The sequence below is a fragment of the Arvicola amphibius genome, chromosome 12, assembly GCF_903992535.2.
Source record: "Arvicola amphibius chromosome 12, mArvAmp1.2, whole genome shotgun sequence".
Taxonomy (NCBI): domain Eukaryota; kingdom Metazoa; phylum Chordata; class Mammalia; order Rodentia; family Cricetidae; genus Arvicola; species Arvicola amphibius.
The window spans coordinates 152975148-153003065 of NC_052058.2; the positions used below are offsets into that span (position 1 = coordinate 152975148).

At 47.5% G+C, this 27918-nt stretch overlaps 2 protein-coding genes across 3 annotated transcripts in view; one reads left to right on the forward strand and one right to left on the reverse strand.

Annotated features, from left to right (window-relative positions):
• The first annotated feature begins 1781 nt into the window (after positions 1 to 1781).
• Tm6sf1 (transmembrane 6 superfamily member 1) lies at positions 1782 to 25679 on the forward strand. Its single transcript, XM_038314081.1, has 10 exons — positions 1782 to 1873; positions 5488 to 5591; positions 8282 to 8379; positions 10996 to 11099; positions 13739 to 13821; positions 14448 to 14569; positions 16983 to 17087; positions 18728 to 18820; positions 18994 to 19113; positions 24390 to 25679. The coding sequence occupies exons 1-10, from the start codon at positions 1782 to 1784 to the stop codon at positions 24579 to 24581; spliced, it is 1113 nt and encodes a 370-aa protein (XP_038170009.1). The 3' UTR covers positions 24582 to 25679.
• Positions 22884 to 27918, reverse strand: part of Hdgfl3 (HDGF like 3) — a 53020-nt gene continuing 47985 nt past the window's right edge. For both annotated transcript variants that reach the window (XM_038314083.1, XM_038314082.1), the window contains exon 6: positions 22884 to 27039. In XM_038314083.1, coding sequence (XP_038170011.1) covers positions 27034 to 27039 — 6 coding nt within the window. In that variant the 3' untranslated portion in view covers positions 22884 to 27033. The remainder of the gene's footprint in view (positions 27040 to 27918) is intronic.

A 27918-nucleotide genomic window follows, 5' to 3' on the forward strand; every position in this document is an offset into this window, starting at 1 on the left:
CCCCAGGCTGGCCTTGAACTTGTTAGGCAGCTGAGGATGACCTTGAGCTCCCGAACACCCCTGCCTCCATCTCCTAGTGCTGGGATTTGAGGTGTGTCCCATAAAACCCCATTTATGAAGCACTGGAGAATAGATAGAGGCATGGAGTTTCTGAACGTCAGGTAAGCACTCCACCAATTACATTCCTGGCCTCGACTGAACAATTTTCATAAATATAACTTTGAATTTAAAGCAAACCAAATACGGATGAGAAAGAAGAGTAAGTAATAACTGAGGTTCAACAAGTGTCCAGGTAGACAGGAAGGGCAGGGCAGCCAGAGGCACTCAGAGCAAGCATATAGAGATGCTAACATATCCAGGTACCAGAGGGGGAGGTGATGGCAGATTGGGCAGGCTTGGGGAGCTGGCCTAGGGGACTGGCCAAGGGAGAGAAAGTTCTTTGGGGTAAAGATAAGGAGCAATCATGGAAGAGGGTGCTGTTCAGCCTTCCCCTCAGACTTCTGAGAGAAACCTCAAAGACACCACAGTTTGGGTAGAGGCTTTACTTTACCCCTATGTGCCCACTGTTGACTGAGTTTTCAAGAAAAGCTAGGACAGGGATTAGGAGAGCTAGCTTTGAAACAACTGAGTGGCCTGGAGCAGGTTATTGTGGATCAGTGGCTCATTTTCCTCACTTTTAAAATGAACCAAATGAGACTCGGTTGTGGAGACATACACTCTGCTGCTCCTGTCGTTGCTCAGGAGCCCACTTTTCTTCGCTTCCCCAAGGCCATAGCAACCAGGTTCTGCCCCAGGGGCCTTCTGGAGCTCCCCCACCAGTAAGGCTGCTCCAGGAGAACAGCGGTCACCACCCTGCTCTAATGTTCTACAACCAGCCATCTGTCTGGCGATATTCAGAAGAGACCTCTTGTCTTCTAGTCTTTGTACCCTGCAGACCTGCCAGGCTAGTGGGTGCTAACCTGGCCTCCAAGAACACTTCCAGGCAAGGAATGAATACTGTCTCAGCGTCCTACACCAAGGCGTTCCTCTGAGGGGTCCGTTCTGCTACAAAAAAGAAAGGGAGCGGGAAACAGACCCCCGTGCGCTGAGCGGTGCAGGGCAAGCCCTTCAAACTTGTTAACTCCATTATTTCCACAATCAGACGATGCAGCAGGCTATCTCCATTTCACACACACAGAGAAAAGATACAGAACGCTTAGTAACTTGATCAAGGTCAAGGGCTGGTGAGCGAGTAGCCAGGGTGGAAACCGAGTATTTCCACTTGGCCCAAGAACCTTGGTTGCGGCCCTTGATGACTGCCTGGGGGGCGGGGAGGTTCCAAGGTTCCTGGAGCATCTGTCCCTGTGGGTCTCTGAGCCGATCTCGCGGGCCTGCACGCGCTGAAACCCTCGGGTCTGGCTCCACCCTCCCCTGGCCCTTGGCTCAGCCCAGCGCCGCTCCAGCTCGAGGATGCCCAGCTCCCGACTGTGACCCGCGTGCTTCGCCCGGCCACTCCTTTTCCCTGAGAGCAAGCGTCCTGGGGCGCTCGTCTCGTCGCGGTGGCCTCTGAACCACGGCGTTCGTTAGAAGGAGCCGGGCGGGGACGCCTCTCGGGATCGTACCGCGGCTCTAGCGCACCCGGGTGGCGGCACTGCGCTCGCGGGGCAGCTGCGGGGACGCGCGGAGCGGACGCCGCAGAGGGGCGCCTGGAAGGGTAGCGGCGAGGGGCGCGGCGTTGCCGGAAGCTGGGGTGGGGGCACCCGGGCGCGATGCAGTGAAGGGCGAGCGACGCAGCGGCGGCGATGAGTGCCTCTGCGGCCACCGGGGTGTTCGTGCTGTCCCTCTCAGCCATCCCGGTCACCTACATCTTCAACCACCTGGCGGCCCAGCACGAGTGAGTGAGCGCACAGGGGGTCGGCAAGCGCCTGCAACTTTTCCGCGGAACTGGGGTCGCGTCCAGGAACTCCAAGCCCGCCGCACGAGGGAGACAGCCAGGTCACCAGGACCTAGGTCCTCCTTTGGGCTAGGGCAGTTCAAGGTCTGAGGGCTGGACGCCTGCTCTTTGCTGGTGCTGAGTGGGTAACTGGGATTACTCAGGTCAATAGAGCAATGCTCCTGCCTCCGAGGCTCTCAGACACCAAAGGGTTCAGAGCAACACGGAAAGGCACAAGCCTGCCCTATTTGATAGGATCGTTTTCCATGTATGGACTTTCACTTACTTAACCATTTTTTAATTTTAGAAATTGTTGTGAGAGACTAGCAGAAATAGCCCTGCTTCTCTGGGCCTGGCTTGGCTACTAACGGGATGGCCTGGCTTTAGTGTTCTGGTCTGTCAAATGGGTAGTATTTGCACCCTAAGGTTCTTGTGAGAACTTTGTGGAGGGGCGCTGTGACAGGAATGCCGGCCTGGAGCAAAGGCACGGTAGTTCAGTGCTAAGGCTGGGTGGAGCCAAAGGAGTCTATACGGACTCTGGCTCCCAGTCTGGCCTCCCACTTCTCTAAAGGGATCACTGACTGACCAGCCCTTGGGTGGTCACTGGAGAGGTGCCAACTGCGGCCCTGCTGAAGCTGGTTGCTGCCTGCTGGAGGAGGAAGTAACCTACTATGTTTTCCACAGCGGTTGGTGCTAAGGAAATTGCATCAGTTTTTACTCTGTAACGCCCCCACCCCCCAGTTCTCCAGACTGCTAGCAGGGTGTGCACACATTGTCTTGCCCTGCTATGGTCACCTCATGCAGACAACCCGAGCACCAAGAAGCTCTGTTAGCTTAGGCACAGGCTGCATCTGCCCTTGGACCGACCCCGCCTTTGGAGCATCTCCTGAAGCAGTGGCTCTGGGCAGTCAGATGTTTTGTGCCTGTCGCTAGAGTGCACAGGGACCTTGGCTCCTAAAGTACCACCATGAGCAGCTCAGCAGACATTTATTGAACACCTCTGTGCTCCGATCCCTCGCAGAAGTTGGGGACTAGCTGAGAACAGGCCAGGAATGACTGAGGAGCCATGAATTAAAATAGAGACCAATAGATACATATGCTACGAAGACAACAAAACGGGGTGACTAGGAGGGGGCTAGTGGCCTGGGAAGGTTTTTTTGGAGATAGGGACGCTTAGGCTAGCGGGGTGAACACAGGAGGGGAAGGAAGTGATTATGATAGGCAGGTGTTTGCTGGCTGAGCTATCTAGGAAGGGCTGGACTGAATTAGTTCCAGCCCTTCACCCCATCCTCCTATACATAAGATAAACCCGCATTCCAGGACAGCTCTCTCATTGTTGTTCTCTAAATTCTTCCTCCTGTCCCCCTTTCTGGTAAATCACAGGGTTACTCTGGAGTCTGCACCCTCCTCTAAGTTCTCTGGCACAGACCGTGGCAAAGGCTCCCTCCTGTCTGAGTCCCCTGCACAATATCTGAGTCTCAGCTCCCATCCTCCCACCCCCAGAGCGTCAACTCTCTCTGTCCCTCTTTTTTTTTTTTTTTTTTTTAAACACCTGGTCCACCTTGTCTCTGTGGCTGTTCCTTCTTCCTTTCTCCCCACCGCCGGTTGCTGAAGATACACTTAACTTGATGGCCCTGCGGAAATGAAACTGCTGCTTCTCCATTTGTGGGTCCTCCCTCCAAAGCAGGGATTCCTGCCTTGAATCCCCTCAGGCTCACGTCTCACTTTCCCCCACAGAGTTCCGTCCTGTGGCCAGAGCCCACCTTGCGTGGCCACTCCTCTGGCTGCTGCTCTGCCCAGCCCCGTGTGCAGCCGGGTTTCAGTTACCCTTCCATTCCTAACTGGAACTTCTGCTAGCTCAGGTCTTTTATGAAACTTTGAGAAACAGGGTGGTCAGAGAGGTCGAAGGGTCAGAAAGAAGTTGGGGGAGGGGAGCTCTTGCATGAGCCCGCATATGTTCAGTTATGGGAGATCTGGGGACAGAGCCTTGCAGGTGTTCTGGGGTATGTGAGAGCTAGGCAAGGTAGGGGGAGGGCTAGCCTGGTGTTTGTCGGGAGAGCAGCCTAGAGGGGGCTGTATGGCAGCCCAGAGGATTCATCAAAGAGCACCAGGAACTCCTGACCACTCCAGGCTAACAACCCCTGGCTTATCCAAATCGCCCTTTGCGTGCCCTTTGCGCGGTTAGGCCTGTTTCTGCTTGCCCCGGGCATGGATTGTTTTCCCCAGAGGGTCTCCAGGAGCAGAGCTGGGGGGGGGGGGGGGAGGGCAGACGTGACCTACTGCCCCAGTTTCCCTTCACGTGTCCTCCTACCTAGAGGTGGAGAGCATGAGAGGGCGCTCTGAACTAATTCATGCTGCCTGTCGTACTGTCAAAGAGCCTAGCCCTTTGAGCGCACAGGCTGTGAACTCAGCCGTGAGAGTCCAGGGATAGCCTTGTCTGCTGACCGACACCAGCCTCTAGGCTCATTGTTTGCACCCTGCCACATGGCTCACCGAGCTGCCCCTCTCCTCCCTGGGTATCTTAGATAGAGAAGCACCATACTTGTGAGCCATAGCAGCTCCCCGAGGAGCCTGGAGAACCCACCGATAATGAGGGAGGCTTCAGAAACCTCCCATTATTTCCCAGCACACAGAGCCGGTCTCCTCCTCATCATACAGTAGAATCCATCCATGCACCTCCCGGTCCTTCATCCACCGTCCCCATCCATCATCCATCCCTTACCCAGTCATCATCCATCCCTTACCCAGTCACCGTTCATCTGTCCATCATCTATTCTTCCATCCATTCGCCCCCTCCCCTCCCCCCACCGTCTTCCTCTTTCCCCAAGGGTATGTGGTGGAGATTATCTGAAGATCCCAGTGTTTGGGTCATGGTGTGGAGGTGTTCCAGCTGGGGATCCGTGCTTGTAGCATCTCAGAGTGGCAGTGGGGAGCTGATTGTATAGAGCTGGCACAGAGGGCCACGGAGGTATTTGTCCAGAATAGGAAGCCCCAACAGTGTTGGCCATCTGGGTATCTCTGTAGGGCTGGGGTGACCTTCCGGCCAGCAGAGCTCAGAACTCCTGGAGATAAGTACCTCCATGTAGACAGTGGCCTCTCTTGTTCATCCAGAGTCTCGTAGGCCAGCAACAGTGCCTACCACATGGGGAAGTACACTACGAATTTCAAGTTTCTCCCTGGAGGGCCTGTCAGTCATAATGAAGCTCAGTCAGAGGGTTAATGACTGGTCCAGGGGAGGTGTCAGACTTAGTGGTTAGACCCATTAGCTTCCAGGGTAAAGGGTTGGAGAAAAAGGAGGGCAGGAGCAGCTGAGCTGCAGCCATATTAGGGACACCGGTGGGAAGGAGAAAGAAAGGGGGACCTGGGTTTCTGGTCCGTGAGTGTTGTGGGGTTGTGACCCCTGAGAGGCCAGCATGCTAGAGACAAACTGCAGCAACTTTTCCATGCCCAAGTTGAGGCTGGCTTCCAGGAGCCTTGTGCAGCACGGGGAGCCAGTGCCTTCAATAGCCAGGAAATTCCAGGCACTGTTGTGTTTATTGTGATTAGTGACCACCTCCCTGCTTTGCTCCTGACAGTTCCTGGACCATTGTTGGGGTTGCTGCCCTCATCCTGCTCCTGGTGGCCCTTTTGGCTCGGGTCCTCGTCAAAAGAAAACCACCACGGGACCCTCTGTTTTACGGTAGGTGGGCTGGTAGGTAGATTCCTCAGAGGGAAAGGGTTTGTATCCACGCTGGCAGGGAGCCGGGCATTGGGTACACATTCCTTCTGGGCTGTGGCTGCTCTGAGCTCACTGCTGACAGGAACTGGAACTGCAGGGCTGTTCAGGGCAAGGCCCTTGCCACTCAGTTCCCCTGAGGCTGTGGTGCCCACTTTCTAAATGGAGTTCTTCTAGAGAGTGACTGGCAGGGCCAGGCGGGCCTCCTCTAGGCACCCTGTTGAGCCCCTGGCATGCTCTTACCTCAGCCTCCAGGCTGGGCTTTTTGCCTTCAGCTGGCTGCTGGTATGTGAGATTGAATGTGCCGTGTGTCCGTCTACACCAGTGGTTCTCAGCCCTCCTAATGCTGCCACCCTTTAGCGCAGTTCCTCCTGCTGTGGTGACCTCCCCAACCATATAAAATCATTTTTGTTGCTACTTCATAACTGTAATTTTGTTACTTATGAATCATAATGTAATTAGCTGATATGCAATGGGGACTGTGACCCGCAGGTTGGGGACGCAGGTCTACACATTTGTCTAAAGGGGAAGATAACACCACGGGGAGCTGGTCAGACATTAGTATTTGCTAGGGACTTCTCTCAGCACCTGACAAATAAGTATGTATATTAAATAAACAAACAAAAATGTCATTGGTTGGGTACATCATGTGCCTGAGAAGGCCCCGAGCCCTTCAGAAGTATTATTTTAATACTCATAACTAATATCCCTTCACTCGGCTAGCTGGAGACGCCAGAAATGCAGACAGGATCATGAGGGACACCCCCAGACCCTTTTCACACACACGCTGCCTCAGGCAAAGCTGTGACTGGTCTCACAACACTTCCTGTGGCCAGGAATTCTGTTGGGCATTTTATTCATTATGTTTCTGCTGATGTCAAACACTCCTCACGTGTGTCTCTAGCAACGGGCATCCATTTTTGTTGCTCACTGGCCTGTGGGTTGGCTGAGACGCTCTGCTCCAGGCTGTGGGTAGATTTAGGGCTGTACTCTTGTTTCCTCTTTGTTCCCCAAAGCCTACACAGAGGGCTCAAGGAAGGAAAGGAATGTCCCCAGTGCCTCGGTCACTTCCAGCTCCATCCTAAGGTCAGAGCAAGTGATGTGCGCTCATCAAAGGCTTGGGAAGCAGTCCCTGCCCTCTGTGAGCCTTGGCAAAGATGGAGAGGGAATTGTAAGTGACTAGTCTCCCTGTTGATACAAGCACTGAAGCTTGGGGAAGTCGTGAGTCTCTGTGTCTGGCTGGCCTCTCTGACTTCAGAGCTGATCTGGTCCCAGAGAGTCTCACACCGCTGTCTATCCTTCCACTTCCTCCCCACCCGGGGAGCCCACACTTAGCCTACTGATTGATACATTTTCCCATCCTTGAGGCAAGGCAACCACTCTTGTATCCTTGGTTCTGTTCCAGCTCTGAGGACTCTTCAGCCTTGTGGTCGAGCCCTGGGCCAGGTTCCTTACCTACCAGGAGGCAGAGACTATGTCTTTGTCACCTCTAAGACAGCATCTGTCACCTCCATGGGTGTCACCAGCTGCTAGTGGATTACACGTCCAGTGCCTCATTTTCTAGGAGCCATGATGGCTGCTTACCTGGGAGTCAAAGTGGTCGCACCAGCAGGAAGCAGCCATGGGGCCTCAGTGACGCCTGGTGACGCCCGCTCAGGGACCCCTCACTCCTACTGGCTTCCCCTAAGGCAGCTTCCACTCTCTCCTTTTGCTTTCTTCACAACTTTTGTATTCACAAGCAGGGTTTTCTACCACCCCTTCCCGTTCTACAGTCTCAGATGCCAATATATTATAACTTTAAAAAATGCACTTTTCTTGGTAGACTCACAGGCCCTGGGTGGGATTGGCAGCTGTTATAAAGCTCTGGTCCTTAACTGTTGGCCACACGTAGTATTTGAAGCCTAGCTGGGGGTTTTGAACAACTGGCCAGATTCCATAGATGTGGCAGCTTTCCTCTCTGCATCTTCAGCTGTCCCATCTCACGTGCATTTTATTTATTTTTTTTTTTTTTGGTTTTTTTTTGAGACAGGGTTTCTCTGTCACGTGCATTTTAAAAGTCACAGCCTTTTGCTGGGCAGTGGTGGCGTACACCTTTAATCCCGGTACTCGGGAGGCGAGGCCAGCCTGGTCTACAGAGCAAGTTCCAGGCCAGGCTCCAAAGCAGAAAGTTTCTGCCTTTTCCCTTAATGCTATTGATTGTCAGTTGCACATCAGCCACCTGCCTACCCTCAGGACCTCCAGGGAGGACGAGGTTAGCATGCTGGACACGTGGACACACTCTGAGTTGGCTTGCATGCCACACTAAGAGGACTCACCTTTTTTAGACTGCCTGATGACCATTTGGTTACAGTAGCGTAGCTCCTGCTGCTCAGGGGGTGGGGGTTTCAGTTGAAGGGAGTGAGGATGGTGGAGGTGGCCTGGAAGAATCTTCTGGCACACTGTGATTCTCTGTTTCTGTGACGAGTTCCCCGAGTAAGAGCCTTGGTCCAGGAAGACCAGCCGGCGTGTGGCAGATGCAGCCTGCTTGTCTGTGCAGATAACGCCTGCAGCATTTCCTGGAAGAACATGAGCAACACTCCACGATAACTGGTGGATGCCCCGTCCTTGTTGTCTCCCACGGCATGCGTTTTCAGCTGCTGTCTCCTCTGTTCTAGTGTATGCGGTGTTCGGATTTACCAGCGTGGTGAACCTCATCATAGGCTTGGAGCAAGATGGCATCATTGATGGGTTTATGACTCACTACCTGAGAGAGGTACGGGGCTGCTCGAGGGTTGCACTGTGACCAGGTGGCTCACAAGCAGGCTGCTGGTGGAGCACTGTCCCAGCCTGAGCAGGCACGACAGGCCAGCGATGGAACGCAGAAGGCCGGGAGACCTTCTTCTCCACGCCTCCTTCGCTCCAGAACTGTTTTCCCTGCGAGCGAAGAACTTCAAATGATTTTAGTATTTGGGTTTCTGTTAGTGGATTATAATCGCAGAGATCCCAAACCCGTCTTTAACATCTCTGGTACTAAAAGTCTAGTATACCTGAAATTTTACTCAGTATAGTTGGGAGGCTAAGGCAGAAGACCTGCTGAAAGTTTGAAGGCAGTCTGACAATATGGTGAGCTCCAGGCTAGCCTGGGCTACAGTATGGGACCCTGTATATACACACACACACACACACACACACAGACAGGGTCCCATATATATATGTAGTGGGATTTCGGGTCCAGTTGGGGGTGTTAGAGAGGAAGGCCCGAGGTGATATTCTGGTTCCTGTTTTGGGATTTTGTTAGAATACTGCTGTTAGGTCAGAGCTTGAGGAGTGACGTTCTAGAGTCCTGAATCTAATTCCACTTCTTGCCCTCAGGAGTTCACTGTCTAGTGTGAAGGGAGAATGGCACTGGCCTGGGTATAATGACAGAGGCACACTCTCAGTACAGATGAATGGGCTCTGGAAATGACCAGGAAGGCCTCTTTGAGTTGCTGGCATTTCCATAGCGTTTCAGAGTGGCCATGGGAAAGGGCCACACACACTTCTGTATGGCACAAGGAGGGGAAAGGGCTTCCAGGGCAAGGGGGCAGCTTGGGCAGAGGTCTGGAAAGAGGCCTAGTAGTGTTTAGCTCTCCAGGAGATTTTGTGGGGGAATGCTGAGTTCATCTGTGGACATGTGGTGTTTTGGGTGCTTGAGAGACATCTACTAATGCCCCAACTGGCAGGGCTAAGCAGGACTTCTGAGGAACGATTTTGTCAGAGAGAGTCAGGAGCCACCCAAATACAGTTGCTTCCGTGGGGAATGAAAGATCATGGTGGGCAGAGAGGGGCAGAGGGCCAATGAACTCAGAGGAGGGGCTTTCAGGAGGGAGGATGCTGCTCAAAGGGCAGGATATCTACCGGGTGAGGTTGGCAAGGATTTGGGTAGTAGACACAAGAAAGGAAGCTGAGGTGTGTAACAGCGGTAAGGTCTGGGGACCTAGTGGAAGAAACAGGGCTTTGGCCTACAGGCTTTCAGGAGGACAGCTGCTGCATGCATCTCGCATTTGCGGCTGGAGTGTGGTAGATGGGAAGCAGGGAGAGATGGGGTGCCCATTTGGGAATGCTGCCGTGGTTCTATGTGGGACTCCGAAGGCCTGAGCCTACGCAGTGATGAAATGGGAAGGTCACCTAAAGTGACAGCGTAGATATAACATCAGTGATATTTGTCCAAAGACTGCATAGACGAGCTTGGAGCTGGCTGAGCTGGCTGAGCAGGAAGGGAGAAAACAGGTGAGTTGAAAGAGTTCAGATGGGTTTGAAGAGCCCGCGGGTGTCTGTCAACCTCCACCAAAGAGACCAGTACTGGCTTTCAGAACTGACTGTGTAGGCAGCAATGACTGGAGCCATGAAGTCAGCTGGAATTATGCAGACAGAGCACCGTGGGTGGGAGAAAAAGGCAGTAACCAGGCATAGGGCTAAAGTTTGGATGTGACTTTTTTTTGGGGGGTGCTGATGTTCTTGCCTGAGGGGAGCCAAAAAGTTTCAGGGAATGCCTCCTCGGCTGGTTGATACCGTTCAGCTGCTCAGACCTCTCCCAGTTAGGGAAAGGACAGCAAGCATATTAGGGAGACATGGGAAGCAATCTGGGAGGGCATGGTCCCAGGACAAGGAAGAAAGGAAGAGAACACCATTGAAGCATTCACGGCTGAAGGGAACCTGAAACATGACTACCTGGAAAAGGGGAACATGCATCATTCATCATACGATCAAGGGTTCATGAAACCAAAAATATCCCGCAAGTGTGGCTTTGGTTGGTGATACCTGTCCTGCTCCTTAGTAGCTACGTGACCTCAGGCAAGTCTTAAAGCCTTGAAACATGTTCTTTCCTCTGCAGGCAGACTGTCCTGACCAGCCCACAAGCCTGTTGGGAAGGTCGAATAAGGGGCAGGGAGAAGCTGGGTGTGAAATTGGACGTGGGCCCCTGCCCAGCCCACCACAAGATCAGCATGTCTGGTTAAGGTCAGCTGGGGGCACCAGCGAACAGGGTCTTCCTGGACCACCCTTCTAGCCAGGACCAAGCTCTTGCAGACACAAGTTTGGCCTTGCTCCAGTAACTGGGATTGCTCACACAGTCACCTGATGCCTTTGTGTTATTATACAAACCTTTGTTGAGTAATCAAACGCCATTTTGTTAGGAGTTCTCCTATTTGATGTTGTGGCAAACCTTGGTTCTGGCTGCCCTGGGGTGAAGTCACATCTTTGCAGTCCTACCAACTGTTTGGGAGCGATTTCAGCTCAAATGAACAAACAGCACTTAGTTCTGTTGTTTTACTTGTAACACGTCTGTTGTCCTGCGTTTAAAGATTCGAGTCTTCCTTAAACTGAACGATCTTTTTAATGCTTTCCTTAGGGTGAACCGTATCTGAACACGGCCTATGGGCACATGATCTGCTATTGGGATGGCTCTGTTCATTACCTGATGTACCTGGTGATGGTGGCCGCCATCGCATGGGAGTAAGTTAGCTTTCCTGGTGTGTGTGCTATCTTTGCAACTGATAAGGGGTATGTAAGGAAAGCATACGTAGAGAGGCGAATACGCACACGTATGCCAGGGCAGGAAAGTTCTATGAGTTGGACAGAGGTCTGTTTTGTCTCACTGTCATCCCTTGAGTTGTCCCTCTACCTTGGTGGCAGCTCAGGCAGAGTGATCCCTTAGGTTTCTGCTTATGTTTTCAAAACAGAACAACTCTCTTGGCGTGTTGGTGTACACCTTTAGTTCCAGCACTCAGGAGGCGGGGAATGAGGAGCTCTGAGTTGTAGGTCACACAGGATGGTCTACAGAGTGAGTTGCAGCTAGGGCTACACAGTGAGAACCTGTCTCAACTAATAAACAAACATGTGGTATCAACAATAAACTGTGTGTGTGTGTGTGTGTGTGTGTGTGTGTGCATCTTACCTGTGTGGGAATGTGTGCTCATTCATGCAGGCTAGTATGGAGGTCAGAGGGTGATGTTGGGAGTATTCCTCAATTTCTTCTCTACCTTATTTTTTTTAATTACATTTTGTTTTGTGGGCATGTGTGTGTGTTCATGTGCACATGTATCTATGTCTGCTCTGTGGAGGTATGTGGAGGTCAAAGGACAATTTCTGGGATGGCGGGTGTCTCTTCTTCTACCATGTGGGACCTGGAGCCCTAACTTGGGTTGGCAGGCTTGGCAGCTCATGCCTTTACCCACTGAGCCATCTCACTGGTTCGCCCCCTTATTTTCTGAGATAAGGACTCTCTCTCACTGAACCCAGAGCTCACTATTTGGCCAGACTAGCTGGCCAGCAAGCGCCTGGGTCACCTTTGTCTCTGTCCTAACCGATGCCGAAGTTACGACCGCCACACTCGGCTTTCCACTCAGGTGCTGGAGATCTGAACCCGGCTCTCACACTTGTGCAGGAAGCTCTCTCCCAACGCCTCGGTGCCTCGATTTTAGGACTCAAAGCCCAGCATGTTGTAACTCAAAGCTTCCACCCCATTTTGGTTGTTTCTCCTCGAGTTCAGGTGTGGCTCTAGGGTTGGGATATTGCACAGATTTGGGGTTTAAACATATCCCTAAATTCTCTGTGGCCGGATCCTCTGGGAGCGCATCTCTGCTACTAAAGAAAAGGGAAGATTCCGTGACGGTTGCTGTGTTTGGTACCAGTACTCTCTGCTATGACAGGCTAGCTCTCTCTCGCAGCACATATGGGCGCTGTGGGGACTCCTGTGGTAGAAACCTGTATGCCACGCCACCTGCAGAAGTAACCAGCAACTCTGAATTCTCACTGCCTGAGCACTGTGGCTTCCCACGGGTCTAAAGACAATCTTGGTTATGGACTCTTTCTGGACAGCTCCAGCTTCCCCAGCCTCTCCGTGGCCCTAAGGGAGAAATGGTCTTTCAGGTCTGCTCCCTGGGAGGCTACGATGCAGCCCCCTGAGCTGTCCCCGCCCCATCATGCTCTTTGGGACACTTCAACTTATGATCTGTCTTCCAGTGGCATTCTGAGACTTAAGCATTGCCCTGGTGGGGTTGCTCCGATTGGGCTGGGGCCCACAGCAGAACAGAAAACATACAGTGCTGTGCACACTGGCCCCTCCTTCTGGATTCCTCTCAGCCGCTAGTGTGGAGCTGTTTCCTGGGTTATCAGTTGAAGGTCATTGGCCACCATTGAGACTAGAGCAGCCCCTTGAGAACAGGGACGTGTCACCTCTAGGGCTTTAGCCCTAACTCCATGTTGCAACAGAAAGTCCATTTTACATCCTAAACTTCCATCTTTGGACCTTTTCTTCTTTTTTTTGTTGTTGTTTGTTTTTGTTTTGTTTTTCGATACAGGGTTTCACTGTAGTTTTTCTAGAGCCTGTCCTGGAACTAGCTCTTGTAGACCAGGCTGGCCTCGAACTCACAGAGATCCACCTGTCTCTGCCTCCCAAGTGCTGGGATTAAAGGCATGCGCCACCACTGCCCGGCCTGTGCTGTGAGTTTTACACACAATATGGAAACACAGTCCTAATCAGTAAAGACGATGTCACAGGCCACATGCGTGTTGTGTGCGGAGCATAATTTCCTACTTAAAAGGACACCAAGGGGCTAGGGGGATAGCTCAGTCAGTAAAGTGCCTGCTGCATTAGCACGAGGACCCGAGTTCAATCCCATAATAAGATGGGGTAAGGGCTTGCGCCTGGAACCCCAGAAGTGGGAGTGCAGTGAGGAGAAAAGAGGACCCTTGGGAGTTGCCGTCCAGCTTGGGTAGCTGAGTTAGCCAGAGCTTTAGGCTCTGTGAGGAAGCCCTGTCTCAAAAAAAATAAGGTGGAGGGTGCTTGAGAAAGGGACCTGACACAGCCTCCTGGTCTCTCCAAGCATGCACATAGACAGGCCTACACATATATGTGCGTAGACACATGCCACACATTTGCACGTATGAGCGCACAAGCCCACAAAGGCCACAAAGGGTTCTGTGCTGTGTCACATATGGAAGTGATCCTTGATTGTCGGGGTACCCTGTGCTGATCACTTGGTTCAGTGAGTTTCTATTTCTGTACGTCGGTAATAGGAATGAAAGATCATTCTGGGGATCGCCTTTTGTATCCCAAGATGAGCACACCGAATCACAATGCTTTGTTGCAGGGAGAGCTACAGAACCATCGGCCTGTATTGGGTCGGATCCATCATCATGAGCATCGTGGTCTTTGTGCCCGGAAACATTGTAGGTAAGAAGCCCTATCTTAACAGCCGTGCTTTCCTTGTTGTTTATCTTTTGCAATGATGGGGTTTTTAGATAAAGAAGTTGTTTTCAGTTTTATAATATTTGCAAAATAAGAGCTATTTTGCAAAGTTTTTTCCAACCCCTCGGTGCTCCCATCCTTTAAGAAGTGCTTTGGAGCCATGCTGAGAAGCATGCACTGAAGTTAGCTAAGCAATCGGCATTTGCGGCATGGCTGCTGCTCGTAGCTCTTTGTATTTCACGTCGCTTTTCATGCGCCATGAGAACCCATGGTCAATGCACCGGAAATAAAGATTCTTCCAGGCTGAAGTAAAAGAAGTCATTTAGACAGGCAGAAAATTAGGATACATGTGTTAATATGGTTTTTCATATTGTAAACAGGACATCACTGTTAAGAAACATCTAATGGTTTTGACTTTTTTTTTTGCCTTATCTGATAAAAATAGTACCTGGTTCATAGCAAAATTTTACGTGTTTTGAGGCAGGAAATAGCTTACAGATCATTGTGTGTATATACACACCAGCAGACTTCTATTTTTCCTCTCTCTTTTAGACTTTTTAAAAATTTTATCTTATTGAGCTATACATTTTTTCCCTCTCTCTTTTAAATAGGAAAATATGGAACACGGATTTGCCCTGCATTTTTCTTAAGCATACCATATACGTGTCTTCCAGTCTGGGCTGGCTTCAGGATCTACAGTCAGCCATCAGAAAACTATAATTATCCCTCAAAGGTAATTTTATCACACTGAAGTGTAACCAGTTGGCTACTGGTGTGTAAACTTGGGCTAGCTCTCTGGCAGCTGGTAACTCTTCCATGTCCTCGGGGTCACAGGGCTCACACCTCCTGCGAGGAGAGAGCCTTTGGGGCGTTCAATCCCCAGGGCTGTGTGGCTAGCTTGGCATTTGCTGGCATCTTCATCAGTGAGGCAGATGGTCGCTTCTGTCCGAATCCACCTGCCTCTTTCCATTGTCCCCTAATCCACTGTCCAGGCTACACTTTGGGGGATGTCCCTCGCAGGGATCACCTTGGCTCCCGTCACCCTCCTGTGTTAGTGTGACAGGTGAAGTCCAGGCATGTGGTTTGCCTGGCTTGTCAGTGGCCTGTGTGTGAGCACCTGACACTTCCTTTGGTAATCCCACTTACTTACTGCTGAGCTGGTCAAGGCAGTGCATGAGGGCCTTGGGGTCTGACCTCTGGGGATGCAGGACCAGGACTCTGGCTGCAGGAGCACTCAAGACTCCTCCCCTTCCAGTCATGGCCAAGGTGGTCTGTATGAAGCAAGGCTAGCCCCGCAGGTCTGCTTAAGTCTTCCTTTCTGAGAGAGCAATTTCTTTCTCTTCGGTTTATATACGAGATCCTTGGGTAGGGTCCTTTAACTCTATCTGATGTGTGAGAACAAAATACTAGTTAGAACATGGTTACTCACCTGACAGAACTATTTTTACTTTAAAATAATTATTTTTTAAAATTATTTTTGAGGCAGGGTCTTACTATGTAGCCCTCCCTATCTGGCCTCGAACTCTCCATGTGGTTCGGGTTGATCTCAAAATCACAGGGATCCACCTCTCTCTGTCTCTTGAGTGCTGGAATTAAAAGCATGTGCCACCATGTCTGGCCCAAATTATTTTTACAACTAGAATTCATTAAAATACCTTTTTAGGGGAGTGTTGGGGTTGAATTCATGGCCACCCATGTTCCAAACAACCACCTCACCACTAAGGTTTACTTCTCGCTCTACGTACAGTACAATTAACACGCAGTTAACTTGTAAATATGTAGATACTGCCATGTAAACTCAGGCCAACAGCAGCCACAAGCGTACATCTCTCTGAGGAGTGAGTGGGTGTTAGAAGAAAGGGTGAACTGTAACCCTAGTCGGCCCTGGCTCCACTGCTTTGAAAGGGCCCCGTGTCAGTGTGTGAGCAGTGTTTGCATAATAAGACACACAGATCCACGTGTTGTCGCTTGAATGGTAAAGCACAACCATGGGCATTATGACATGGTGCTGTTAGGAACCAAACTCGGCCAACAAAACCCAAGAGCGACAGATTCACTCTGCAGGGCAGTTTAGCCATGCATCCAAACCCATTTCCACAAAAGGGCCTGTCCTGAGACCGTCATCTCTGACACCCTGCGGGGATTTCTGTGCAGGGTCACTCTCTTCAATGTTCAGTGTTGGAGTGAAAAAATGCCCCCGTGTCTTGCACTGGGAGGACAGCAAGTACAGTCTCCTTACAGTATTTTCAACTTTAATCACGTGAGCACGTACTCACAGGGAGTTGTTCAGGGAAGAATACAAAACTGTTTATAGTCTAAATTCTATTTTTGCAAACAAGGTTATACATGAGTATGTATGTATTTACACATAAATGTATGTGTGTGTGTATGTGTGCGTGTGTGTGTATATGAATGAGTCAGGCAGGATGGTGGCACACATGAAATCTAATCTTAGCACTTGGGGGGAGGAGGCAGGATAATCATGAATTTGAGGCTAACTTGAGTTACACAGGGAGTTCCAGGTCTGTCTCTGCCACGTAGTTGAGATCCTGTCTCAGAAAGCCAACCAACCAACCAACCAGCTGACCAACCAACCAACCAGCCAACCAACCAACCAACCAACCAACCAACCGACCAACCAACCAACCAGCTGACCAACCAACCAACCAGCTGACCAACCAACCAACCAGCTGACCAACCAACCAACCAACCAGCCAACCAACCAACCAACCTGCTGACCAACCAACCAACCAGCCAACCAACCAACCAACCTGCTGACCAACCAACCTAACCATAAATGACCGGGAGTGTGTGTCAATCACTGACAGCAGTGGGGCAATTTATGGTTACATTCTAAAGTTTCATTTTTCAAATGCATGTAGCTTACTTTTATAACCATAAAAATGTAGTTTCAAGAAAAAATATGGACTAGTGTGGGATGAGCCTCAAATCACCTTAGTGCTTTTGTTTCATGGAAGAGGGAGTGCACGGAGGGGAGGAGGGGAGGTACTCTGGAAGTTCCGTGGCCAGTGGTCCATGATGTGGTCTGAGCATCTCCCAGACTCACTGTTCAACATCTTGGCCCTTAGTGCTGCAGGCTTGGCCCTGGCCTCGGGATTATTCTCCAGCAACAAACTCTCTTTTAGGTTCTTCAAGAAGCCCAAGCGAAGGCCCTCCTGAGAAGACCATTTGACCTCATATTGGTTGTGTGTCTTTTCTTGGCGACTGGATTTTGCCTGTTCAGAGGCCTGGTAAGCATAGTATCAAAATAGCAATATACTATTCCAAATGGGAAAAAAGTCTCTCTCTCTCTCTCTCTCTCTCTCTCTCTCTCTCTCTCTGTGTGTGTGTGTGTGTGTATGTATAGTGTGTGCATGTGTTTAAAACCATACTAACAAACTCCTCTTCCTGCCACAGCCTGGAGCGCTGGACTAGCTTCCTGCAGCTCTCTGCATACAAGAGAAGGCTCGTCCTGGGCTATCTCATACTTCCTCCTTTGGGTCCTCAGATCAAGTTCTATCTAGAAATATCTTATTTTAGGATACCTGAAAAACTGGCGATTAGAATCTCATTCTTTTGTTTTCCTTGATCTCCCCTGCCCCGACTTAAAGGCAACCATCTTTGGTCAGGGTGAAACCCTAAGACCTCAATTCAGCTGTGGCCCAAAGTATCCAGGTGCTCTCAGGAGTAGGAATGGTAGGACCAAGGAAGAGGTCCCCGGGCAACAGTTCTCCCCCATGCAGGGTCATGTGAGCATCTCATTGCTAAGGGTAATGCTGAATTAGGCTCAGGTTTGGAGTTTTTCTCTGCGTATCTGTTTTTGCAGACAGGTTTTCTCTGTGGAGCTGCGGGGAACACTACCTATTTGCTAGCTGTGCCTTAGAAAAATGTCAATCTCTCTGACCTACCATTTTCTTCTCCGTAAACTACGAGTGCCTACCTTACATCGTTTTGAAGATTAGTGACTACCCTCTTGGTACAGGGCCTGGCACAAAGAAAGTGTTCAATAAACAGCTATTGTTACTGTCTTCCTTAATACATCAGTGATTCTTCACAATGGCCCAGCTTTATAATTTATTCTTAGAAGAAATATTTTAATATCTAAGAATTATTTGCTAATCATATTCAGCTGAAACAATCACTAACTATTCTAACCTTGCTGGTATTGCACACGTTGAGAACAAGTCATGGAACCTGTCTAATTCCCAAGCTCAACCACCACCACATACTGAGATCCAACTGTATCCTTCCACGTACTTCTCTCTTGCCCCTGAGAAAGATGTGTGCGTGTGTGCCGGGCGGGACTGTCCCAGATGAGCATTTGGGCAAAGGTCCAGCTCCACTGCTAGCCTGTAATCTACATTGTCATCTAGGAGGAACATTTCATTGGCCGAGGACAATGAGGAACAGTGCCTCAGGGGGAAGTGTCTCAGTGGCGTGCCAAAATCTAGTCTGTGGCCTAGAGTCTACTCTGGGAGGCACAGGAGAGAGGGAGAGGGAGAGGGAGAAGGAAAGGGAGAGAGAGAGAGGCAGATGCTATTTTTGAATCTTGCAAAGTATAGTATGATTAGTTTGGCACCGAAGTGTTATTTTTCTTCTGGTAGAGACTAGTTGGCTAGCTATTCCCAAGTGGAACTCATCATCTATACCAAGAGCTGTGCCTTGGCTCACTAAACCTAGAAGCTGAAGGCCTGACTATCATTGTCCCAAGAACAATGCTCCACGGTTAACCTAGGCTTAGTCCTTTAGAGAAGTCAGAATATTTCTGTTCTTCCTGTTACTGATGAGCCTGGAAAGACACAGTAGCTTATGACTGAAGCAGGCACACAGCCTCATCAGCACACCCCAGAACCAGACAAGACTATTTATAATGAACTCATTTTGTCCTTAGATTGCTTTGGACTGCCCAGCTGAGCTCTGCCGACTCTACGCACAGTTTCAAGAGCCCTACCTAAAGGACCCTGCTGCCTATCCTAAAATTCAGGTCAAGTAGTTACGAAGTCTAAGGTTTTTCTAAAGTTAATTCTCTCTTATTTTAAATGAGAAAATGAGGTGTCTACACAAGAAAAAGAGTTAGCATTTATCTTTGAAAATGTTTCATGTTTTTGCTTTTTGTTAAGGTCAAGCTGTTAACTTGCTCACTTCTTCGTCACACAGATGCTGGCGTACATGTTCTATTCTGTCCCTTACTTTGCGATTGCACTGTATGGCTTGGTGGTCCCCGGATGCTCATGGATGCCCGACATAACACTGGTCCACGCTGGAGGTCTAGCTCAGGTACTCAGATAGAAATATTCCCCTCTCCCACAATTTATTTTTTTTGGTTTTTCAAGACAGTTTCTCTGTGTAACAACCCTAGCTGTCCTGGATCTGCAGATCAGGCTGACCTCGAACTCATAGAGATCCACCTGCCTCTGCTTCCTAAGTGCAGGGATTGATGGAGTGGCCACCACCGCCAGGCTAGAATATTCCCTTTTGAGAAAGTTCTTTAGTGACCAGCTGTCACTGGAATTATGAAACCTGTCTCCACTCAGTGTTTGAATAGGAAATCGTTTTCTAGTTCACTGGAAGACATTCCTGCTACATACACGCACTTTCTCTCACTCTAATGATGCTACCTGGTAGATGTAGTCCTCTAGTAAAACCAGGGTGCCCCGGGGTCACAGAAGTAGCAAGGGGCACTGCTGTTTCAGGATTGTTTCCCGATCTATGAACATGACTACTGATGAGAGCTGAAAGGTGTAACGCTTAGGCTGTCTATTCTGTCTAAACAAAGAGTTCAAAGCTCTGCTACACGATCCTCAACAGAACCAGGGAGGCTGGTTTAGTGTAAGTTCTGTTTCAAGAAAGCTGAGCCTGCCCTTCATCCCTCACTCTGGCACGTCGCCAAGTCCCTGCTGGATGAAAGTAACACTGACCAGGAAATGAGAGTGGGGTCCACCGGGAAGCAAAGCACAGTGATTATACAATCATGGGGACAGTAACCAGGATGGCAGAAAGACCCCAGAATTCATATTGTTGAAAAAATACAGTACTTATAGGGTCACTGGGTTAAATCTTTCCTTGCATACTGAGAATAACCATAGGAAAACAGATAAAACCTGCTGAGGAAATACTCCTGGAGAGATGCTTAGCTGCTCTGCTCTTTGTCCACCTCTGAATCCCGGATTCTCAGTGCCTCAGCGTGGGCTTTTGTTTCTCCATCTTTTGATATCAACTGGAAGCTGGCGACCAGTCTGCTGTGACTGACGGCTGTCTCCTAATTTAATTCCAAACTTATCGCTTCACCTGGATGGCTCACTAGCACATCAGATTTCTGGAGGCATTTTGAGAAACTTCTGAAACGGAAGCAGCACCTTTGTAATGGAAACAAGCACACTTGAGTTTTTAAACACATTTGCAAAGCAAGCATCAGTCTACAAAAGAAAACCTATTTTCCTGTTTGATAGTCTTGCTTTGTAGCCCAGAACAGCCTTAATCTCAAAAATCCTCCTGTTTCAACCTCCTACCATGTCCAGGTAGCATGTCAGACTAAAAACAGGACACTTGGTTCTCCCCATTCCTCCTATTGCCCATTTACTTAGTCAGTGGCAATAGCCTCAGCTTCTATTGGTCAGCTCAAGCCAAAAGACCTAGAATCTTTTTAACTTACTTAATGTATATGGGTGTTTTGCCTGTCTGTGGATCTATACACCATTTGTGTACCTGGTGCCGTGGATTTTCTTAGGTCATTGGAAGACACACTGGGCAATTATTGGCGTCCTTGATTTCAGACTGTTAGGAACCCCCCAAATCTGTTACCTTCAGAAAGTATGAGCTCAGCTAAACATTTAAAAATAAAAACCAGGCTATATTTTAGGTCAATTTCCACCGGGGGACTTAAAGTACAATCTCTCTCCATGTGCAGTGCCTGCTATAGGACGGGAGCTGCAGGATAACTTGGGAAGGATGGCAGACCCTGCCAGTGTTTCCTGTCAGCTGGAGTAGTCAGTTCTTCGATATGTGCAGGTTCAACCAGCTTAGGAGACCCGTGTCGAGGCTACGACGGTTATCAGTACTGAACAAAGAGACACAGCACAATGGCTTACACTGCTTTCACACTGTGTGGTACTGCAAGTCATCTAAAGGAAGACACGCAGAAAGATGTACATAGGATACAAACACATTTTACAAAAGGGACTTGAGGATCCAAGGATTTTTGACATATACGGGATGTCCCAAGGTCCTGGAACCAATCCTCCTTGGATGCCAACAGCTGACTGCACATTGTTAGAATCATTGAAAATGAAAAAAAAAAAAAAAAAAGGAAAAACCCGAGTTAATGCAGTTGATGTGATTAACAGCAAGGGCTGATTCGAGCCCTCGTCACTAGTTAATCCAAGGACCGCCTGTGTTTTACTTCTCTTGATCACTAATTGTCTGTGACGTTGCTGAGGATTAAACAGGTGCTAAAGAGCTAGTCATAGTGCCTGACATGTAAAAGCTACTGACGCCCGTTTATAATTATTATTGGTATAGTCTCAGAAAGGATTTAGAGAAAAATGCCTTCTTACTGTGATTCTTGACAATTTAACCATGGCGTGTCTCACATATAATGACACTCCCAAAATAAAAACAATCTGGGCAAAGGCTTAGGGACAGATACCTAGTAGGCATTACATAACCCCACATCCACTGGAGGGGGGCACCGAGTCAGGTGACATCTCTCCAGCTCACCGCCTCCTCCACTCCTGGCGGGACAGGGACGGGAGGTACATCTGTGGACAGTCTAGTTGAAAAGCACTGGCTTTCCTGGAACCAAGTTTCATGACATTTTTCCTTCAGATACAAACCTTTCTGCCATCCGCATCTGGTACTTTATTCCTAAGCACCTTTGACCTTGGGGTTCACTTTCTTACATGTTTCTGCTTTGATAGAGAAGGAATTAAAAGGTCAATTGTCAACAGTGTGCCAGATCATGAGCAAGTATTTAGTTGAGTTTTGTTTCCACCACACTGCACCTGAGGTGGGCCCTGTAACTTAGCTTGTGTTGAATAAAGAGTCCAATCTGGCCATGTGTTTCTGGAGTATTATCAGCACCTATGTGGTTACTCAGAAAACCCTAAACTTCTGGATCATCTACTTATATTATCGGGTCTGCTGCCTAGAGGCTTTGCCTGCTAATATCCATGTGGACATGGAAGAGTCATGGAGCCAGGGTTGTGATCAGGGAGGAGAGGGATTAGGATAGGGTCACCCTTTCCCAATTTTCTCTATCAGGAATAGGAGATATCACAATGGAGCCTTTGCTGACTTTCATTACCTCATTTTTTTTTTTTTTTTGAGACAGGGTTTCTCTGTAGCTTTGGAGCCTGTCCTGGAACTAGCTCTTGTAGACCAGGCTGGCCTCAAATTCAGAGATCCGCCTGCCTCTGCTTCCCGAGTGCTGGGATTAAAGGTGTGCACTACCACTGCCTGGCTCATTTTACATTCTAAACATTCAATCTGACAAAAACAAACAAAAAACAAAAACCCAGTATCTCTTATTTATGGAAGGTAGAAAACTTGGAATTAAGTCAAAGGGAATTGACTAGGAATGTTGGCCAGATCACTGGATACTGCTGCTATAATCGAGATGCTGAATTTGGCAGCACCGCACTCACTCAGTGGGCTCTGGTGCCATCCCCAGGCTGAGCTCCACAGATCATGTGTGCTGGGCACTCCTTACCAGTATGTCTGGGAAAGGAACCCTCTTCAGTGAAACAGCTTTTCTGGTATCAGAATCCTGAGCACTTAATACTAGAGGAGGCTACTGTTGCGGGCCCACCCAGCTGGCTGCCACAAACACACCCTGTTCAGGACCAGGAGCTGCACACAACTGGCCTTCAGGCTCTTTTCCAACATGTACACACCTTTTGGTAAGGAGTCTTACAGTTTTCACCCTTGGTAATAATGCTGAGAATGCCTGCCACTGTAGGTATAGAGAAATGCTTTCAAGGTTCTTTTTGTAGCTGACAATCACAAGCCATTATTGTTGAACGTTTATTGAACTCTAACAATGTGATAGGTGCCACACAAAACATTAGACACAGTATCTGCCCAATGGGCGTACAATCTAATCTAAGGACAGAAGTCATTTTTCTAATGTTGCCATGAGCTCACTGTTCATGAAAATGAGGTATTATCTGCACTGTGTAGTGCAGGAAGGGCCCACAGACTCACTGACCTTTCGGGCAGGCTTGCCCACACAAGTGCACACAACGCATGTTTCTCATTCTTGGAAACTGTGGGTGCCATCTTTCTGGTCGTTCTATGATGTACACAATAATCTATAGGGATAGAATCACTAAACCCACAAATCTGACAAAACCAGAGTTCAAAACTGGCCTCTAGTCCAGAAGAAAATGGTTATATATTCAGATCAACAGCTATTTAAAGTAGGGCCCAGAGAAAAAAATGTCAGGAGCCAAGGTTTTGTTTAGAATTCCCAGACTGTTCGCAACCGCAGTTCCTCAAGGCAGCCTCCAAAGTGCCCTTTACTCAAGGTCTCTTGTCTGTGTAGCCCTGAGATGCAAACACTTACTGGGCCTTTGGCCATCTGCCCTAGGGAAGTGTGTCTGAGGCAGAGCCCTCAGCGCCTGTGGATCACAGGCAGGCGATGCGCTTGTTGGTCCTTGTCAACACGCCACGGGAATTTCAGCCAAACATAAAAATGCAGACTTGGGTTTGTATTTTATTATAACACAAGTTTTCTGAGAAAATATTTTCTTGATTTTTTAATCCTGCTATGGCCTGTATTACTTTTCTAATAGTTTTTCTCTGTGCTTATGAAAAGTACTAAAAACAAATGAGTCAAGCAAAACTCAGCAGGCACATTCTGGATAGAGTCTGTGTATATAAACAGAGGGAGGTCTTGCCTTTCTGTTCTGAAACTTGGATTATGCTGGCCACTCACAATTCTGAGTAGATTTCTGGCTGGTTTAAAAAGGTTGCCTGTGTATATATTTTGTCATTTTATAATCATACTGCTATCGACAGCCAAGCTATTAACAAGTGTATCTTACAAACAACCACAGTGCTATTAAGTTGTGCAAAACTAAATACATGACTAAACAAAACGACATGTTGACGGGGCTCTGGAACCTGCTTCAGTTGTCAGTCTGATCACTGAAACGGAGATCCTCAGTGCTCCTCTGTACGTACCTTGTTATACTAACTACAGTTTAGCTCTGAAGCTCAACTTCATTTATAATTGGAACCCAATTTATGAGTTAGCTGAGTATCTATGTAGTATTCCTAGAATTCAAATTAGAAATGTTTGGTATTGAGCACTAGATAGGTTAAAAAACAAAGCCCTGGAACGATAAAACCACACTTGAAATAGGAGGCATTATTTAATAGTTATATCAAGAATGAACTTTAAGTAAAAGGCTATGTATTGAGACTGTGGTTATCTACAGGTATTTTGCTTTTAAGGCAGGTTTTGAGGGGACATGGTCTGAGTGAGTCACCTAGAATTCATCATCAATCCAAGAGTCAGTTCTCATGCTAATCTTTTGTTTTGATGCAAACAGGCGCAGTTTTCCCACATTGGTGCTTCTCTCCATGCTAGAACTGCTTATGTCTACAGAGTCCCCGAAGAAGCAAAAGTCCTGTTTTTAGCCTTAAACATAGCATACGGCGTTCTTCCTCAGCTCTTGGCCTACCGCTGCACCTACAGTCCCGAGTTCTTCATGAGAACAAAGGCAGATGAGAAGGTGGAATAACTACACCTCACGTTATCTCTGGTCCTGTTAGATGGAACGGATGCTCTACTCATTCCCATCCATGATAACACGAGAATCAGACTCGTGCTCTGCGGCGTGGGTGTGAGTGGGAATAAGGGCATGTGTATGGTATATTCTCTCTGTTGAAGGGAAACTGAAGGTGAGCAACGGCCTGTTAAAGAAATATGTCAAAATCTGTTTGTGAATGTGACCATGGATCTTAACATTGCACATACTGTGTGAAAATTACAACTCCGGTGCCTACAAATAGCACAGAATCAAACTATTCAGAAGTGACTAACCATATTCACTATGCACACGAAAGAACTCAAAACAGCAAATACAGGTTGGAGAAATAACTTCTTCACATGAAATGTACAACTCATTGACAACCTTATATAAATGCCAGATTAGCATAATATTCTTAAGTTGTCTGAAGTGTCTTCATAAGGAAAGTACATTACTGTTGTTTTAAAAAGTTGCTATCCAAACTTCCATTGTGAATTTAAATAGCTGACACAAATCAACCTTATTAGTATCCTTAATGGATACTTGTTTTACTGGTGGCTGGTAATATTTCTCTTCTGTGTATACTTTCAACAAAATTATTTTTGTTGTTTTATGAAGACAAACTTTATTAAATTTGAAGCATTTGATGTATACATTTCATGACAAATTTTGAACTTTTTATTTAAGAAATCTGTTATATGTTCCAATTTAAAATGTTATCCACATTCTCCATATGTTTTAGTGTGATCAATGAAGAGGTCTTCTGGCGAATTTCACTAATTTTAGAATAAAATATTTAAAATTAAAAAGTACCTTTTAAAGTTAAAACCTGATGTGGCACCCTGTCTCTTAATGAACTTTCGGTATTTGGAACTGTGTGCGAACAACAGAGAAACCACTAATTGCTGAATGACAGAAACAAGCCGAAAGCACAGTAGCCTCCTCGGTATGCCCTGAAGGAGTAACTCCCCCAGCCCAGCATCACCTTCATCATCACGACACTGGGCTTTTAGATCTTCATATATTTTGTCTTCATGTTCATTTGTTCTTCAATAAAATAAGAAACCAAAAGAAAGTGATGCACATAAGGCTGTGGACCCAGGGTCCACGGAGCTGCTGTGCTCTCAGACATGCGGGCAGGTCACACTCATTCCCTCCTGTCCCTCCCAGTGTTTTCAATTAACCTAATAGCCAGAATAGTTAAAAAGAAAAAGATAGAAAAAATAAAATCCTCACCTACACTTAATACTTATGTCAATTTGCTGTCAATCTTTGCTTTAATATAGGAATTACATCAATACTTCACATTACACGTATGAAACCAAATAACACTAACTCAGTTGTTTACAACCTCAAACCTTACTCCCAGTATACATTCCAATAAATTTATTCTGTAAAAACAATACATTTTTTTGTTGTTTTTGATTTTTTTTACAGTAAACTTTTCAGCTACAAACCTCAAACATACACGGAAGATGTTCCAAGGACAAGCATAACAGAGCTGATGAAACCCAAACTGACTAATGTGTTCTCACAGTATAAGCTGGCATAAAAATAAATAAGACTCTATTATCACAATAGCGACAATAATGTACACATAATAATCATCTGTGGATGAAAGTTAACTACTCTAATTCTAGTTCCAAAAAGAAAAGTTTATGTTAAAAGTCTATATCAAGAGTCAATGTTTTGTCTGTTTCCCACAGTGCTTCTGCTGATTTCAGCTGTCAAGTGTAAAGTCACTACCTTGATTGATTAGCTCAAATCATATTGGCATTGGGAAAAAATAAATCCTTGCTTTATTTGGGTATAACACAAAAGACTCACTAGGTTCACATACACACTCAGGTTGTGCACACAGCAACATGAGTTGAGAAGCGTGAGTTTCAACTGTCTACTTCTAATACAGAACAGGAACTGTACAGTATGGTTAAAGTTTACACATGGCCTTCAGACTGAGAGATGACTTTAACTCCACTCCAAATACCAACAGTATGTAGCTAGAAGTTGGCTCTTGGGTTCTGTTAGAAAGAAAATCCCATCCTTAAGTATTATGTTGAGTAGTCATCTAAAAATATGAATTACTATTTAACTGAGTATTTGATGATGGTGGGGTAGAGGCAGGAAGCTGATGACCAAAACTGCCTTGGAAAAGGAGCTTAGACATGGAAAAGTCTGTGCAAAAATCTTGATAATTCTTAGTGGTTAAGGGAAACTTCATGCAACCGAATAACATAAAATTAAGTCAATAACCTTAAAAAAGGTCAAAGTGTCTTTTTTTTTCCTTCAGACCAGAGAGGAATGTGACTATGCACACACACTGGGTGGGTTCTGTCAGTGACAACAAAGACTATGTGTTGGTTCATAGCAAATCCAAGAATTAGACAATCAAACATTTAACCTTCTTGTGGTTTCTCTCAATATGCAGCATTCATTACGGTAGTTAGGTCTGTAAAAAAGCAAATAAGACAAGCCTTAGATGAGCTAGGATACTAATGGGGGGAGCTATCCACACCTCTGGGGCACAGTGTTATTTCTGAGGTTTGAATCAGCATCAGCATTATGGTAGCAGCAATACTTAGCAACACAGCTTCAGAGGCTTTGCTTTTTATCTAGCAAAGAGTTAAAGGCAATTGTTTTGGCATTCTGTTGTAACAAACAGAAACCCTGAAGAGTAAACTTTGTCAGTGGGGCGTGGTGGCGTTGCCTTTGATCCCGGCACTCAGGAGCAGAGACAGGTAGGTGGATCTCTGTGTTTCAGGACAGCCTGGTCTACAAACTGAGTTCCAGGACAGCCAGGGCTACACAGAGAAACAACCCTGTCTCAAAAACAAAAGCGAAACCAAACCAAACCAAAGTAATCTGTCTCCTCTCTGTAGTAGTGTCCATGTTGTGCCCCTCAAGGACATGTCTACTGCTGGTCCACACGGGTGCACACAGGTCACCTAAAATACTTTACTGGGGTACACATGGCATAATAAGTTACAAAAGCTAACAGCATCAGTGCGTCTAGTCTCTGACTTTGTGCTTTTGAAGAAAAGATTAAAAGATGAAACGAAGTCTAGATTTCTTTTAACATTGTATGGCATAAATGTGGCAAAAATAAAATATTCCTGTTTCATAAAAAATTAATTTTTAATTTAGTTTTGTATCTCTCTCTCTCTCTCTCTCTCTGTCTCGCTCTCTCTCTCTCTCTCTTTCTCTCTCACTCTCTCTGTGTGTGTGTGCACACTACAGTGCACACATGAAGGTCAGATGACAACTGACAGGAGTAGGTTCTCTCCTGTCCTGTGGATCTGGGTTCAAAACTCAGGTCTTCAGACCTGGT